This window comes from Choloepus didactylus, chromosome 6 (genome assembly GCF_015220235.1).
Source record: "Choloepus didactylus isolate mChoDid1 chromosome 6, mChoDid1.pri, whole genome shotgun sequence".
Lineage (NCBI taxonomy): Eukaryota > Metazoa > Chordata > Mammalia > Pilosa > Megalonychidae > Choloepus > Choloepus didactylus.
In genome coordinates, this window is record NC_051312.1 from 10,178,977 (window position 1) to 10,194,842 (window position 15,866).

Sequence of the window (15,866 nt, forward strand, 5' to 3'; positions counted from 1 at the left end):
TATTAATATTGGTTTGTAAAATGCATCACTATGGCAGGATATTAATAATAAGGGAAGGTGTGGGTTTCTGTGTGTGTATAAGAACTCTCTGCTTTCTGTGCAATATTTCTGTAAACCTAAAACTGCTCTAAAAAAGAAAGTCTATTTAAATAAAACAAAACAAAACATTTTAGTCCTGCCTTGTCTTCGAACGCCCTCCATCCCCAGGCTTCTTAGCTCCATGCCCCTTGAGAGCCACTCAGAAAATATGAAGGGGAATTGCTGGGAGATCCCTCCACCATTTGAGGCTCCTCCATGTCCTCTCCAGCCTTCTCCATCTTCTGTTCCAGCCCCTCCTCTTTTGCCTTTCTCTGGGCAGAGTTCCCTCTACCTCACATCTGAGTGCCACTCATGGCAGACACCATTCTAAACCCTTCCAGGTATCAACTCATTCAAATCCCACCACACCAATGTTAGTATAATACCCATTTTACAGATGCGGCATTGGAGGCACAGGGAGATTAAGTAGCATGCCAAGTTTACACAGGGAGCTGGGAGTGAAACCTAAACCCTCTGGCTCCAGAGAGTAAAGCTTAATCACTACTCTACACTGTTTTCCCAAGAAATCCTTTCCTCATTCCCCACTCTCCTCCCCACACCAGGTACACTTGACATTGTTCAAGGCCCGGTTCAAATGCCACCTTCTCGGGGAAGAATTTCGTGCTCCCCTATGAACTAGAAATTCACTCTTCTGGGTTCTCAATCTTTTGGGGGGAGGGGCCTATATTATATATAGTATATTCTATTGCAGCCCAAGGGCAGGGACCAAATCTCCCTAACAACACCTGGCCCTGCAGGCATTTTTGATTGGCTATAAGCTAGTTTCCACTGGAGCTTTTCTTTTTGTAGGTTCCAGCCCTTCTCCTAAGAACTGTACACACCTCATGTAATCCCATCCCTGCTATGGAGATCTCATCATCCACAGGTGATACATGTTACAGAGGGGAAACTGAGGCTCGGGGCAGTGACAACTGGTCTCAGGTCACACGGACGGGGCAAGGCTGAGCTGTCACAGAGCCCGTGCTCACAGTCCCAGCCGCTCAGGCCTAACCCCAGCCAGGCCCCCTTTCCCGGCAGACCCCTCCCCAGCCCACCCTTGGGTCAAGGAGCCAGGCCAGGGCCTAAGCACAGCTGGTGTCCTGTGACACGAGTTTATTGGAGGGGGCCAGGGCCAGCGTGGGTACAAGTTGCAGGTTGGGAGGAAGGGGCAGGGGGCGTGGGTGGCACTGCCAGCCTGAAGCCAACAAGAGAGGAGGCCACGGGGGGCGGGGCACAGCCAGTGGAGCGTTGGGTGCAGGGGCCAGCAGGCCGGCGGCTCTTCACCCCGCCGAGTGCTAGGGCCCAGGGCACAGCGGAGGCTCCCGGAGGACTGGGGGAGAAGGACAGAGTGAGGCTCAGAGGAAACACGCCAAGCGCACACAGCTGGGATGGGAGCCTGGGCCCACAGACCCCGACACCTGCCTCCCAGGCCCACCCCAGCCCCGTCCCCCACTCACCGTGGAGGGTGTAGATGCCTGGCTCCAGTTGCAGCTGTGAGGGCAGGACAATGAGGAAGCCCCCACCCCAGGGGTCTTCAACCACCGAGAGACAGACTCGGGAGGGAGAGCCACGACACTCAGGGGTCCGGGAAGGGCACTTGAATGACACAGGCAAGTGGCGGCAGAGCCGGTGGCGGCACGGGGGCAGGCCACAGAGGGAACAGGGGGGTGGCGAGAGGCCGGGGCCCCGGGGGAGGGAGACCGGACCCTCTGGGCAGCCCCTCTGTGCCCCACCATGGTGGGGGCGCCGCTCCCGAGTCCAGGCCCAGTGGGACGGCTCCTTCGCCATGACCTGGGAGAAGGAAAGCGGATGGTAAACGGGGGCAGGACAACCAACCTGCTCCTCCCACCAAGGATGCCAGCCCGGGGCCTGCCTTACCTCCTCGCAGGACTGGCGGCTCACGACGGCCCGGAAGTCCATCCGCGCCCACAGCTTGTCCCTCTGGTGCAGGAAGTCTGAGACCCGAGGACGCCAACCTTTGCCCAGAGCCCACGGGAAAATCTCACATTTGGGGTCCTCCAGGTCCTCCTCCATGTCATTTGCAAGGTACCTGGCCGTGGGGGAATGGGGTCAGCGAGCAGAAGCCACAGCACCTGCTGAGCATCCTACACCACCCGCGAGTCTCCCCACTGCCCCCTGCCACCCACACTCACAGTGCCAAGAACAGGTTGCTGTGGGTGTATTCGCTGAGCTGCATGTTGGCGCGCCGGAAGTAAACCAGCACCATGGCCAGGAGATACTGCAGAGAGACAGAAGAGGGTGGTGGAGGTCAGAGATCAGCCACTGGTGTGGGGGGATACTGGCCAGGCCCATTTGCACCCAAGATAATTTTGGTGGGGGAAAGAGAAGACAGGGTAAAATGGTGGGGAGGGAGCTCCAGAGACAAAGATTTAAAGGTAAAAAGTGAGCCACCCCCCCTCCACCACCACCATTCCAGGGATCCCCAGGAAAGTAGCAGAGCTCAAGCCCCACTAATTCAACCTCCCCCACTAGAAACCCACAACCTCTACCTTCCTCACCTTATCTGAAATCTGGAAACAGGGGTCTTTGGAGAGGAATTCCTGGAGAAAACTGTCCTCTGGGTATAGACAGGAGAAATGTCGGGTCCGTGTTATCTCCCACCCCCCACAAGAAAAAAGTGGCATCAGAGTTCCAAAGCCCAAGCCTCCACCGAACCCACTTTCTGACACGACCCCCTCTCTCTCTCCTGACAAACCTGGGTCACCTGAGTGGGAAGGGGACTAAAGACCTCAGATGTTTGCATCTGTTTTCACACTTGACCCCCACAGCCCCTCCCTTGTCAGCCCCACCAAGATAACTCACCCAGAAGGTTGAGGAAGGCCCAGAGCTCCTGGTGCTGGAGGGAAGGGAGAAACCCACGGCCCCCACCTCGACGGCTCCAGCCCCCCAGCTTCACCTGCGTGGCCACCACAGGGACAGTGGCAGGATCTGGGGTGCCACTCATCTCCTAGGGGTGGGGTGAGGCGGGGTGGGGTGGGGCAGGGTGGCCTGTAGAGAGAGTAGCCCCAGACTCAGCATGTGCCTCCTCCCCCCGCCTCCCACATTTCGAGGTGGGCGGTGAGGCCTGCCAAACCGGGCACCCCAAGAAGGTAGAGGGCTGCATGTGGAGATGGGAGCTCAGAACAGGACGCTGGGATGTATGGAGGTGAGAGGGAAGTCAAAAAAGAAATGAGGAGTTCCAGGAGGCTGCGGCACCCCTAGCCCTCCTCCTGGCACCCCAGGCCAGGCCAGAAAGGAGTTGTAACAACAGCCTCAAGGTCCACTGAAGGATACTAAGTGCCTGGAGCTGTGCTAAATACTTTAAGGACATCTTATTTCCTCCTGAAAGGTGGGTACTTTAGCCCCGTTCTGAAAACAAGAAAACCAAGGCACGGAGGTCTCACAGCCAGTTAGAGGTGGAGCCTGGCTGACTCCAGAAGCCCCAGGGCTTAACTGTTCCTCTAGCCTCCAACTCACACCCCACCCCATCCCACACCAAAGGTCTGAACACACATGGGGAAACTGAGGCTGAGAGGGATGTTAAGTTTAGAGCTATTGAAGTGGAGCCACCTCAAGCATTTCAAGCTACTTTCCTAAGCCTTCCCCACAACTAAAGCGTTCAGGGGAAGGCGCCCTCCACCAGCCCTGGGTCAACCTGGACCCTCCATCCAGGCCTCCATACCCAGCCCAGCCTCCCCCAAGAAACCTTACCTGAGCTCGGCAATTACGCACAGCATAACTCCCAGCCGCCTGCCCTGGGCGTTTATATAGCCCGGGGGGCTGCCCCGCCCCACCCAGGCCCTCCACCAATCAGCCCCCTTGTGGCGGAGGGGGCGGGGCTTGGCCATCACCACCCACCTCCACCCACCTCCACCCTCCTCCACCCACCTCCACCCTCCTCCACCCTCCCGGAGCCCGGTCTGCAGAGCCTCCCAGTCTGCAGGGCCTCCCAGCTGCGGCAACCCAAGCTCCTCCAGCGCTTTTTCACCTCCATGAGAGATGAAGGCAACCTAGGGCCTGCACACCCCCAGGGCCTGGACACCCGCAGGGCCGGGGGGGAGCTCAGGCAGGACCCCTCTCCGCTCCTTAGGGAAGCCGAGCCAAAGGGCTGAGCCGGGGAAATAAGGGCTGAGCGTTGAACGGTAGGAAGGGAAATTTTAATTCACTGCTTGTATGAGGCAGGGACGCTGGGTGAATCGGTGATCGGTTTCAGAAACAGAATAAATATTGTCTTGGCATGGAAATTTCTAGAGACCCACCCCCTTTGGGGATAGGGAGGCGGGTTGGTGTCTCCAAGGAGGGAGAGGAGGCGATTGCCCCAGGACCGCCAGGCCTTCCCCCAAAGAACCTGAAGACTTTTCGTCTTCTGAGGCTCATTTTACTCCCACAATTCTGTGGGAAAGTCAGCGCCTGCACTACTTTTCACACTTGACGAGTGATTTTTTAAAAACTTTTTATTGTGATAACATACATACAGCTCAAAATTTCCCATTTTAACCACCTTCAGGTGTACAATTCAGTGGTGCTATAACATTCACAATATTGTGCTACCATTGTTAACATCCATTACCCAAACTTTTCCATCTCCCCAAACAGAAACTCTTCACTCATTAAGCATTAACTCCTCATTCCCACACCCCTACCCACCCTGGTACCCTACAGTCTACTTTCTGTCTCTGAATTTGCATATTCTAGTTGTTTCATATAAGCATTTGTCTTTTGTGTCTGGTTTATATCACTCAATGTGCTGTCAAGGTTCATCCATGATGTAGCATGCATCAGAACTTCATTCTTTTATTTTATGGCTGAATAATACTCTGTTGTATATATATACCACACTTTTTTTTTTATCCATTAATCAGTTGATGGACACTTGGGTTGCTTCCACCTTTTGGCCATGGTGAATAACGTCGCTATGAACATTGGTGTGCATATATCTGTTTGAGTGCCTTGCTTTCAATTCTTTTGGGTGTATACCTAGAAATGGGATTGCCAGGTCATTTGGTAATTCTATGTTCAATTTTCAAACTGATTTCCACGGTGGTTACACCATTTAACAATCCCACAAACAATGTATAAGGATTTCAATTTTTCCACATCCCCATCAACACTTGTTTTCTGTTTTTGTTTTTTAATTTTAATAGCAGCCATCTTAGTGAGCAATTGGTAAGTATTAAAAAATGTGTTTAATAGAAATGGAGGCCCAGAAAGAAGTTAAATTACTTGTGCTCAAAGCCCCACCACTTGTGACAACAGAACACAACTCAATTCACAATAACCAACACAACATGCATCCTCTTCCTTGATTTGTTTGACCCTGTGAAGTAGGTTTGGTGGTTCTCACTGTTTTCCAGATGGGGAAACTGAGGCTCAGGGAACTCAGCTCCTGATACTGGAGTGAAAGATGAAGGAAATGTGGGCTGAACCAGGTGGGAGATAAAGGCAGGGCCAGGTTTGAAGCCCAGGTCCCCGGACCCCAGATGGAGACTTCTTCCTGTGCCACAACCTGCCCTTCACAGGTGAGAAGCTCGGCACCTGTTCGAACCTTGCTTCATCCTCTCTCTCTTCTTTGTTCCCAACCCCAGGTTTTGGCCATGGCTGCCAGTGTGCATTTTCACTCCTAGATATTGCCCCTCCTTTTCTATGTCTTGCTCCTTTTCTGTGTCCTTCAGTCTCTCTGCTTCTCTCTGTCTCTCTGAGTCTCTTGATCTCCTTGGGTATCTTGATGTCTCTGGGTATTTCTTTGTCCCCATGTCTCTCTTAGTCTCTCTGCCTCTAGGTGTCTCAGTCACTTTGCTTCTCTTGGGCTTTCCCTGTCCTCTGTATCTGAGGGTCTTTAGGTCCCTGAATCTCTCTGAGTCTCTTGGTCACTCAGGATATCTCTGATTCTCTGCATCTCTCTGGATTTCCCTGGGTCTCTGGATATCTCTGGGTCTCTAGGTCTTTGGGTCTTTGGTCTCTGGAACTCTCTTGTTCTCTCTGGGTCTCTGGGTCATTCTGAGTCTTGGTCTTTCTGGGTTTGGGGGCCTCTGGGTCTCTCTGGATCTCTGGATTTCTCAGTCTCTTAAGTCTGTCTGGGTCTCTGAGTCTCTTGGTGTGTCTGGGTGCCTTGGTTTTCTGAGCCTCTTGGTCTCTCTTTGACACTGGGTCTCTCTGGACTTCTCTGAATCTCTCTTGGTCTCTCTGAGTCTCTGGGTCTCACTAGGTCCCTCTCAATCTCTGGGTCTCTCTCATTCTCTCTGACTCTCTTGATCTCTCTGTCTCTCTCTGGGTTACTTGGTCTCTGGTCAGTCTGGATCTCTCTGTGTCCCTCTGTCTCACTGGGTCTCTCAGTCTCTCCAGATCTCTCCATGTCTCTTAAGGTCTCTGGGTCTCTTGGATCTTTCTGGGTTTCTCTGTGTTCCTTGGTCTCTCTGAGTTTCTCCCTCTATAGATTTCTCCCTCATTGTCCTTGGAGTCTCTTGTTTTTGCTGATCTTTGATCTTTCTGGATCTCTAGGTCTTTAGGTTTCCCTGGGTGATTGGGTTTATGCATTTGTGGTTTTCTGAATCTCTCTGGATTTCTTGGGCTTTGGGTGTCTCTCTGGGGGTATCTTTGGATCTCTGGGTCTCTCTGGGTCTCTCCCAGTCTCTTAGTCTCTCAGGGTACCACTGGGGCTCTTGCTCTCTTTGGGTCTCTTGTTCTCTCCAAGTCTGAGTTTGTCTGGATCTCTGGGTCTCTCTGAGTCTTTGTCTCTCTAGATCTCTGGGTTTCTGGGTGCTCCAGTTTGCTGAAGCTGCCTTTCTGCAAAATACCAGAATTGGATTGGCTTTTATAAAGGGGATTTAGTAGGTTAAAAATTTACAGTCCTGAGGCCATAAAAGTGTCCAAACTAAGGCATCAACAAGATGATACCTTCACTGAAGAACGGCTGATGGTGTCTGGAACGCCTCTGTCAGCTGGGAAGGGACATGGCTGGTGTCTGCTGGTCCTTTGCTCCTGGGTTGAGTTTCAAAATGGCATTTTCCAAAATTTCTCTGGCTCTCTTTCTCTCTTAGCTTCTCTGGGGCAAACTCTGGGCTTCATCTCTTAGCTTAGCATCCCCAAATGTCCTTCTGTCTGCTTCTCCAAGCATCTCCAAGTGTCAGCATCTGTGTTGGCTCTTGAACTTTCCTGAGTACTCCAGTGAACTAATCAAGACATACCCTGAATGGGCAGGGTCCACACCTCCATGGAAATAATTTAATCAAAGTTCTCACCCACAGTTGGGTGAGTCACATCTCCATGGAAATATTCAATCAAAAGATTCCACCCTAATCAAAGGACTAATAAGTCTGCCCCCGCAAGATTGCATTAAAGAACATGGCTTTTGTGGGGGACATAATAGATTCAAACCAGCACATCGGGTCTCTCTCTTTGGTCTCTGGGTCTCTTGGTCTCTCTGGGTTTCTTTGGGTCTCTCCGGATCTTTGGCTTTCTCTAGTTCTCTATGAGTCTCTTAGTTTCTCTTAGTCTCTCTGGTCTCACCAGGTCTCTTTCTGAATTCTTTCTGAATTCTCCTGAATTAAACCCACCACACCTGGGTTCTAGAATATAGAAGACACAGAGCAGAGCCAAAGACAAATGGTAAAGGGCATGTAATATAAATAAGAAGTAAACTTTTATCTTTGAAAGCCACTGAAATTCGGGGGTTCTTTATTATTGTTTTGGATTCTTATTTGCACTATAACAAATTACCACAAACTTAGTGGCTTAAAACAACACAAATGTATACATTAAGTCCTGGAAGTCCAAAATGGGTCTCCCTGGGCTAAAATCAGGGGGTCAGGGGGGCTGCAGTCATTTTGGAGGCCCTAGGGGACAGCCATTTCCTTGCCTTTTCCAGGTCCTGGAGTTGCTTTCTTTATAAGCTCAGGGTTCCCTTCCATCTTCAAAGCCAGAAATGGCTTGTCAGGGCTTTCTCACATTGTATCACCCCAAAATTGGCTCTCATGTCTCCTCTTTCACATTTTTTGTCATTGTTGAATTGGATCTGTTATTAAGAATTTTTGGAAAAGGTAATATATAGTCTCATATTCCAAAATTCCGAAGTAGAAAAGGATATCCAGTAAGAAGTCTCCTCTTACTCATAGCCCTATCCTCAGCCCTCCAGTTCCTTTTCCTGTAGGCAACTGAAGTTAGCACTTTCTTGTGTATCCTTCCATAATCCATAAACAAAGAAATGTGACCATCTATTCTTTTACTCTCTCTCTCTCATTTTAAATAGATGGTTGCATACCGTTATGCTGGTCTGCCCCTTGCTCTTTTTGCTTATTAATATATCTTGGAGCCCACTCTATATGTATGTGCATCTGTAGTTTTGATGCATCTTGTCAAACTGCCCCCCAGAGGTTATATCAATCTCCCCTGTGATGCACGAGAGTGCCTGTTTCCCCGCAGCCTTGCCAACAGAGTGTGTTATCAAACTTTTGTATCTTCGTCAATCTGAGACGTGAACAAGTGATACAGCAGTGCAGCTTTAATTTGCAGTTGAATTGAATTTAGACAATTACAGAGAGTGTCACAGAGGGAGGAGACCCAGGGGAGATGGAGAACACAGAGTGAGCCAGTTTGAATGTATTATGTCCCCCAAACGCCATTATCTTTGATGTAATCTTATGTGGGCGGACCTATCAGTGTTAATTAGATTGTAATTCTTTGAGTGTTTCCATGGAGATGTGCCCCACCCAACTGTGGGTGATGACTCTGATTGGATAATTTCCATGGAGGTGTTGGCCTGCCCATTCAGGGTGGGTCTGAATTAAATTACTGGAGCACTGTATAAGATCAGACAGAAGGAGCAAGCTGGTACAGCCAAGAGGGACACTTTGAAGAAAGCACAGGAGCTGCAGATGAGAGATATTTTGAAGATGCCCATTGAAAGCAGACTCTTGCTCCAGAAAAGCTAAGAGAGGAAAAACACCCCAAGAGCAACTAAGAGTGACATTTTTGAGGAACTACAGCCTAGAGAGGAGTATTCTGGGGGAAAGCCATTTGGAAACCAGAACTTTGGAGCAGACGCCAGGCACGTGCCTTCCAAGCTGACAGAGGTTTTCCAGACACCATTGGCCATCCTCCAGTGAAGGTAGCTGATTGTTGATGACTTATATTGGACATTTTATGGCCTTAAGACTGTAACTTTGTAACCAAATAAACCCCCTTTATAAAAGCCAATCCATCTCTGGTGTTTTGCATTCCAGCAGCATTAGCAAACTAGAACATGGAGGAAGGAAACTTTCTAGCTCTGCCCGAAGAAGACTTTTTGGGGAAGTTGGGGCTTGAAGTAAATCCCAAAAGATAAGAAGGAGGAGTTTCACAGGAAAGGAGTGGCAATGGGCTTGGGCAGGGGAACATCTTTTGCAAAGCTTGGAAGATGTGAAGGTACAGAGTGTATTCAGGAAGTGGCAGGTTGTCCAGTGTGGCCAGAGAGTAGCATGCCTGGCCTTGGGAGGGAGGGAGGGAGGGAGGGAGGGGAGAGTCTCCTTTCCACATTTAAGGACCCCATGATTACATTAGGGACCCCAGATAATCCAGGATAATGTCCCTATTTTAAGGTCAACTGATTAGCAATCTCAATTCTATCTGCAAACTTAATTCCTTTTTGCTGTATAATGTGACATATTCACAGTTTCCAAGAATTAGAATGTGGATATCTTTGGGAGAGAATTAGTCTGCCTGTCACAGTCCTCCCTCTGTCCCCCCAAAGATTCACATCTATTCCACATGCAAAATACTTCCACCCTGTCAACGCACCACAAAGTGTCAACCCATTACAGCATCAACTCACGGTCCCAAAATCTCATCTAAATCTTATCAGCTCAAAAGTCCCCAATCTTAGCATCTAAATCATCTAAATTAGATATGGGCGGGACTCTGGGTATAATCCATCTTGGGGCACAACTTTATTCATCTGTGTTCCAGTTTGTTAATGCTGACGTTATGCAAAATACCAGAAATGGATTGGCTTTAAAAAGGGGGGATATTTGGTTACACCGTTACAGTTTTAAGGCCATAAAGTGTCCAAGGTAACACATCAGCAATCGGGTACCTTCACTGGAGGATGGCCAATGCTGTCCGGAAAACCTCTGTTAGCTGGGAAGGCACGTGGCTGGCGTCTGCTGATCCTAGGTTGCATTTCAAAGTGGCATTATCCAAAATGTTGCTCTAGGGGCATTTTGTCCTCTCTTAGCTGCAGCTGTCTCCAAAATGTCACTCTCAGTTGCTCTCCAAATTGTGACTCTTAGCTGCTCTGAGTTCCTTCTGTTTGTCAGCTCTTATATATGGCTCCAGTGATTAAATTCAGACCCACCCTGAATGGGTGGGCTAACATCTCCATGGAAATTATCCAATCAAGGTCTTGCCCACAGTTGATTGAGTTACATCTCCATGAAAACACTCAATCAATAGGTTCCAACCTAATCAATACTAATACGTCTGCCTGCACAAGATTGCATCAAAGAACATGGCGTTTTGGGGGACATAATATATCCAAACCAGCACAATCTGCAAACCTGTGAAACTCAAAAAAGAGATCTATTAACCCAAATCAATGGTGAGACAAGCATAGGAATATCACAGACATAGCCATTCAAAAGAGGAGAAAATGGAAGGTAAATAGGTGTCCCAAGTGATTTCAAAATCCACTAGACCAACTCTATTTAGTCTCAAGGCCTGTTGTTTACAGCTCTAGCCCCTGGTTTCTTGACTTTGCCCTCTGAGTCATCCCTTTTTCACAAAAGGTAGCATGTGTTTCTTGCTTATAGAATTTTGGGGTCTGACCATCTCATTTCAAACTCTCTCTGTGTTTTTCAGTCCCAGCTGGCAGTGTTTCTGCTGGTGTAAAATTCTCAAGAACCGTGTGGGTTTCCTACATATGTCACAAGGATTCATACCACTAGACAAGAGACTCTTCCAAACATCTGTGCTGGTTTGAATGTATCATGTCCCCCAAAATGCCATTATCTTTGATGTAATCTTGTGTGGGCAGACGTATCTTTGAGTGTTTCCATGGAGATGCGCCCCACCCAACTGTGAGTGATGACTCTGATTGGATAATTTCCATAGAGGTGTAGCCCCACCCATTCAGCATGGGCTTTGATTAGTTTACTAGAGCACTATATAAGCTCAGACAGAAGGAGCGAGGTTGCCACAGCCAAGAGCGACACTTTGAAGAATGCACAGGAGCTGAGATAGTAGCTGCAGATGAGAGACTGAAGATGGCTGTTGAAAGCAGACTCTTGCTCCAGAAAAGCTAAGAGAGGACAAACACCACAAGAGCAACTAAGAGTGATATTTTTGAGGAACTGCAGCCTAGAGAGGAACATCCTGGAAGAAAGCCATTTTGAAACTAAAACTTTGGAGCAGACACCGGCCACGTGCCTTCCCAGCTAACAGAGGTCTTCCTGACACCATTGGCCATCCTCCAGTGAAGGTACCTGATTGTTGATGACTTACCTTGAACACTTTATGGCCTTAAGACTATAACTGTGTAACCAAATAAACCCCTTTTTATAAAAGCCAATCCAATTCTGATGTTTTGCCTAATGGCAGCATTAGCAAACTAGAAAAACATCTTTCCTAGATAACCCATCTCTTGGCTGCTGCTAAGAGGCTTTTATGTGATGACATTATGACCTCTTGTGCTCTCTGAGTTATTCGCAAAAGGTCAGCTAGTGACACCCTCAGTTTTTTCTCTAGGGCACACTTCCCTGACAATGAATCTCTTAATTTTAGCATCTTTTGCCATCTGAGTAGGCTGAGTTTCCCGAATCATCAAGTCCTGGTTCCTTTTTGTTGAACACTTTTTTCCTCAGGCACTTTATTGTAGGCCACACATTCAAAACTTTGCTTGGAAATCTCCTCAGTTAAATGTTCAAGTTCACTGCTCACACGTTCTGCTTTACACATAACTGCAGGAGACAATTCAGCTAAGCGTTCAGCCACTGTATACAATAGTAAGGATTCCCTTTTCTCCAGTTTCCAGTACCATGCTTCTCACTTCCTTCTGCACCATCATCAGCATGCCTTTAGTGACCATATTTATAATAACAGTATGTGTTCAGTGATTTAGCATTCTCAAAGACAATTTAGGTTTTCTCTGCTGGGCTCCTCACTTCCTTCTGAGCTCTCACTTGCAGAGTCTTTAACATTCATATTTCTACTAACAGCCTGTTCAAGGCCATCTGGATTTTTCCTATCATGCTCCTCAGATTTTTCCAGCATCTGCCCATTGCCCATTCCAAAGCCACTTCCATATTTTTAGGTATTTGTTACAGCAGCAACCCCACTTCCATGTACCAAAATTTGTATCCATTTTCCATGGCTCCTGCAATAAATTAGCACAAACCGAGTCAGCTTAAGCAACACACATTTATTATTTTACATTTCTGGAGGCAAGAATTCTAAACTGGGTCTCCACAGGCTAAAATCAAGAGACTCTATGGTGATTCTATGACAGAATCCATTTCTTTGCCTTTTCCAGCCTCTACAGGCTTCCAGTATTCCTGTCTACAGAGCCGGTAGCATCTTCAAATCTCTCCCACTCGATCCCTCTTTGGCCTCCCTCTTCCACTTTCAAGGACGTTTGTGATCATACTGGGCTCACCCAGATAATCCAGGATGATCTCCCCATCTCGAAATCCATAACTTAATCACATCTGCAAAGTCCCTTTTATCGTGTGAAATAACATATTCATAGTTTCTGGAAATTAGGATGTGGGCACCTTTGGAAGGCCAATATCTGCCTACCACAATTGTCACAGCATAATTTTTACTATGGCAAGTAATACACCATTACATGCTGTTCCTAAAAAGTACACATAAAGCATAAGGATATAAAACGTCTGAAAGTACAAGGATGGAAAACAAATACCAAGCAAAAACTCATCTCAAGAAAGCTGGAGTACATATATTAATAAAAGATAAACTTTAAGGAAAAAAAAGCATTACTAGAAATAAAGAGGACGACTACATAAGTATTTTAAATATGTAGCGATTTAAAATTTTTACTCCTAACAATAAGCAATAGAGACATATAAGATGTATAATTGATAGAACCACAGGGAAAAATAGGCAAATCAGTATTATATTAATAGGTTTCATGGTACATGCAGACAAAAAAATAAGCAAGGATATGAAAGATATGAAGAATGAATATGATTGACAAACTTGACCTGATGGACAAATATGGAGTCCCACACCCAACAAATGCATAATATTTGTTGTTTTCAAGCGTTAGAGACCAGTTTTCTAAAATATGGGTCAAGTTCTATGCCATAAAGCAACTCAATTAATTTCAAAAAATTTAAGCCATTTTATGTTCTTTGACCATAATACAATTAAGTTGAACATCACCAACAAACAGATAAATAGAAAAAAATCCTACATTTTCATATATTTTCAAAAGTTACAAAAGAAGACCAGAAGGACTTCCAGGAAACCGAGGACAATAGCCTAGGTCCCTGTGTCCTAGGGTTTCCTCCCAAAACAAATCAGATCAAGAAGTGGAAAACAAAACTATGCCAAAACCACATTCTCAGCATAACCTGAAAAAGAGAGTGCCCCCACTTCAAAATAAGAAGAGAACACACCAAATCCCACCACGGACCCTCACTCTCCTGCCTCTCCCCACCCCGCCATGAGGCTTGGTGGCAAGAAAAACTGGGGGAAGAGGGAAGAGGGGTGTTGGCAGCGAAATTTAAGGTCGCTGTGGCACCACCACTGGAAAGACTAGGTCCTTCCAAAGTCTGAAAACACTTAGAAAATGTTCTGGGAGAGCAGAGCTCAGACAACAGAAAAAACACTTGAAAGTATTGGCAATTTGAAGGGGTCGTCTTCGAAATGTATACCTTTGGGGGGAGGAAAAAAAAGGCAAAAAATAGTGAAAAATGGCCCTTGGCAATTGAGTGGTAAAGGGGAACAGAAGCAAAAGGGGAAAACTTAGGGTCCTGAAAGACAAAAGAGAACCGAAAAACTGGAGGGCCTACAATGCCGCTGCAACCGGAAACCAAAAACCAAAAACCAACAAAGAAACAAAAATCCACTTAAGTATCTGAACTTCGCTCTATTGATATAAAAAGTGGACTATTGAACTAGAAATCTTGTAAAACACCCCAACAGAAAAAGGAATAACAGATCCATAGAAAGCTGTTCTTAAAAAAAAAATCAGAATACAAAATCCAACACACACCAACTGAAGAAAATTCTCCCCGAAAGAAAACAACTGAGTTCAAAGAAATAAAATATCCACAAAAAATGATTATATATTAAATTACAAAGAAATCATCAGTAAATTCCATAAAGTTAAAATATTACAAACAAAGCGTTAATAGCTCTTTTAGAATTTGTCTAGCAGGTTTTCTGGCTTTAGCCAGAAATTTTTTTTTTTAATTATAAACAATATTCTCTCAGCACAATGTAATAAAATGACAAATTATCAAATGCAAAAGATTAAAAATCTCCTTCTATCTGGAAATTTAAAACACCTTCTAGTAAACAACTCTTGGGTGAAAAAGGAAATACAAACTGAAATGACATAAATAATGATAACTAAAATACTATTTATCAGAATCCATAGGGTACATTTAAAGCAGTGATCGGAGGACTATTTCTAGTACTAAACACTTTTATAAGTAAAAACAAAAGAATGGAAAAAGTGAACTAAATTCCCAGCTCCAAGAAATTAGAAAAAGAGCCACAAAGTAAGCCAGAAGAAAGCACAAAGCAGGAATAAGATAAAGAGATTAATGTCATAGAGAATAGAAAATCAGTAGACTTGGATTCTTGAAAAACAGACCTGGATTTTTGGAAAATTTAACAAATAGAAAAACCACCAGCTAACTTGTTCAAGAAAAAAATGAAGAAAGCACAAATATACAAACAAGAAATGACAAGGGGCGGGGGGAACACTGAAACAAATTTAAAAAAAGTCTTAAGACTGCTTTCTGGAATGGTGGAGTAAGGAGCACAGTAGACTCTCTCTCCAACAAAAGAACCATTCAACTGGAAAAAAAATTATTTTAAAAAACAATTACGTCAAGTCTGGAAATGATCCTGAAGGCAAATGGGGAAACATTCATTCAAGAAAATCTTGGCAAGAATCTGTGGCAGTTGAGCCACAACCAGCTAGCTCCCTTGACCCCACTCCCAGGTCTGTTTTATGGAAGCTCTACTCTGGGAGAGTGTGGCCAAGAAAATGGGGGCTTCCTCTCCCCCATCTCCTCCTCTCCCAGTTAGGGCTACAATCTTCCCCAGGAAGGGCAGGGCACTGGAGTGTCTCATTCCCCAGTCCCATGTCGTGGAAGCTCTATTCCAGGTAGGCTGCAGCAGCGAGGTCCAGAGGCCTCTCCGCCCAATGTAGCCCAAACTTGTAAGGGATGAACTTTATTCCAGGTGTGGCAGATCTGAAATGCTGGGTTCCAATGGCTCCCATCTCAGCTCACTCGTAGGACAGAGGTTTCATGCCAAGAGGAGCAAGCCAAGACCAGGGGCTCCTACCCCTACCCCTGATAGCTTGCAGAGCAGGGGTATCAGTCTGCATTATCCAGAAGCTTTTATCAACCCCAATTGCAACACAATGAAGCAGGGACTGTCTTTCTTTGAAAAATGCCTATGAATATTGTCAGAAACAATGAAGATCAAGGTGGAGGGCAATTAGGAGGGCTCTCGTAGCTCCATGATAATAGTAGCAGTAAGTGGAACTTTAACAGTGAGAACCAGGGAAAGAGACAGCAAAGAAGAACCCTCCTAGGATCACGATCAACTCTGAGGGC

General features: G+C 46.4%; 1 protein-coding gene and 1 non-coding gene across 2 annotated transcripts; one reads left to right on the plus strand and one right to left on the minus strand.

Moving 5' to 3' along the window:
* Positions 1-1,171: 1,171 nt before the first annotated feature.
* SPDYC (speedy/RINGO cell cycle regulator family member C) lies at positions 1,172-3,043 on the minus strand. Its single transcript, XM_037841060.1, has 6 exons — positions 2,902-3,043; positions 2,598-2,656; positions 2,232-2,317; positions 1,957-2,128; positions 1,536-1,869; positions 1,172-1,408 (listed from the first exon to the last, which is right to left on the minus strand). The coding sequence occupies exons 1-6, from the start codon at positions 3,041-3,043 to the stop codon at positions 1,374-1,376; spliced, it is 828 nt and encodes a 275-aa protein (XP_037696988.1). The 3' UTR covers positions 1,172-1,373.
* An 11,371-nt stretch (positions 3,044-14,414) lies between these two features.
* On the plus strand, positions 14,415-14,477 carry LOC119538905. Its single transcript, XR_005217689.1, has one exon. It is a non-coding gene; the product is annotated as a U7 small nuclear RNA (small nuclear RNA).
* Positions 14,478-15,866: the final 1,389 nt, after the last annotated feature.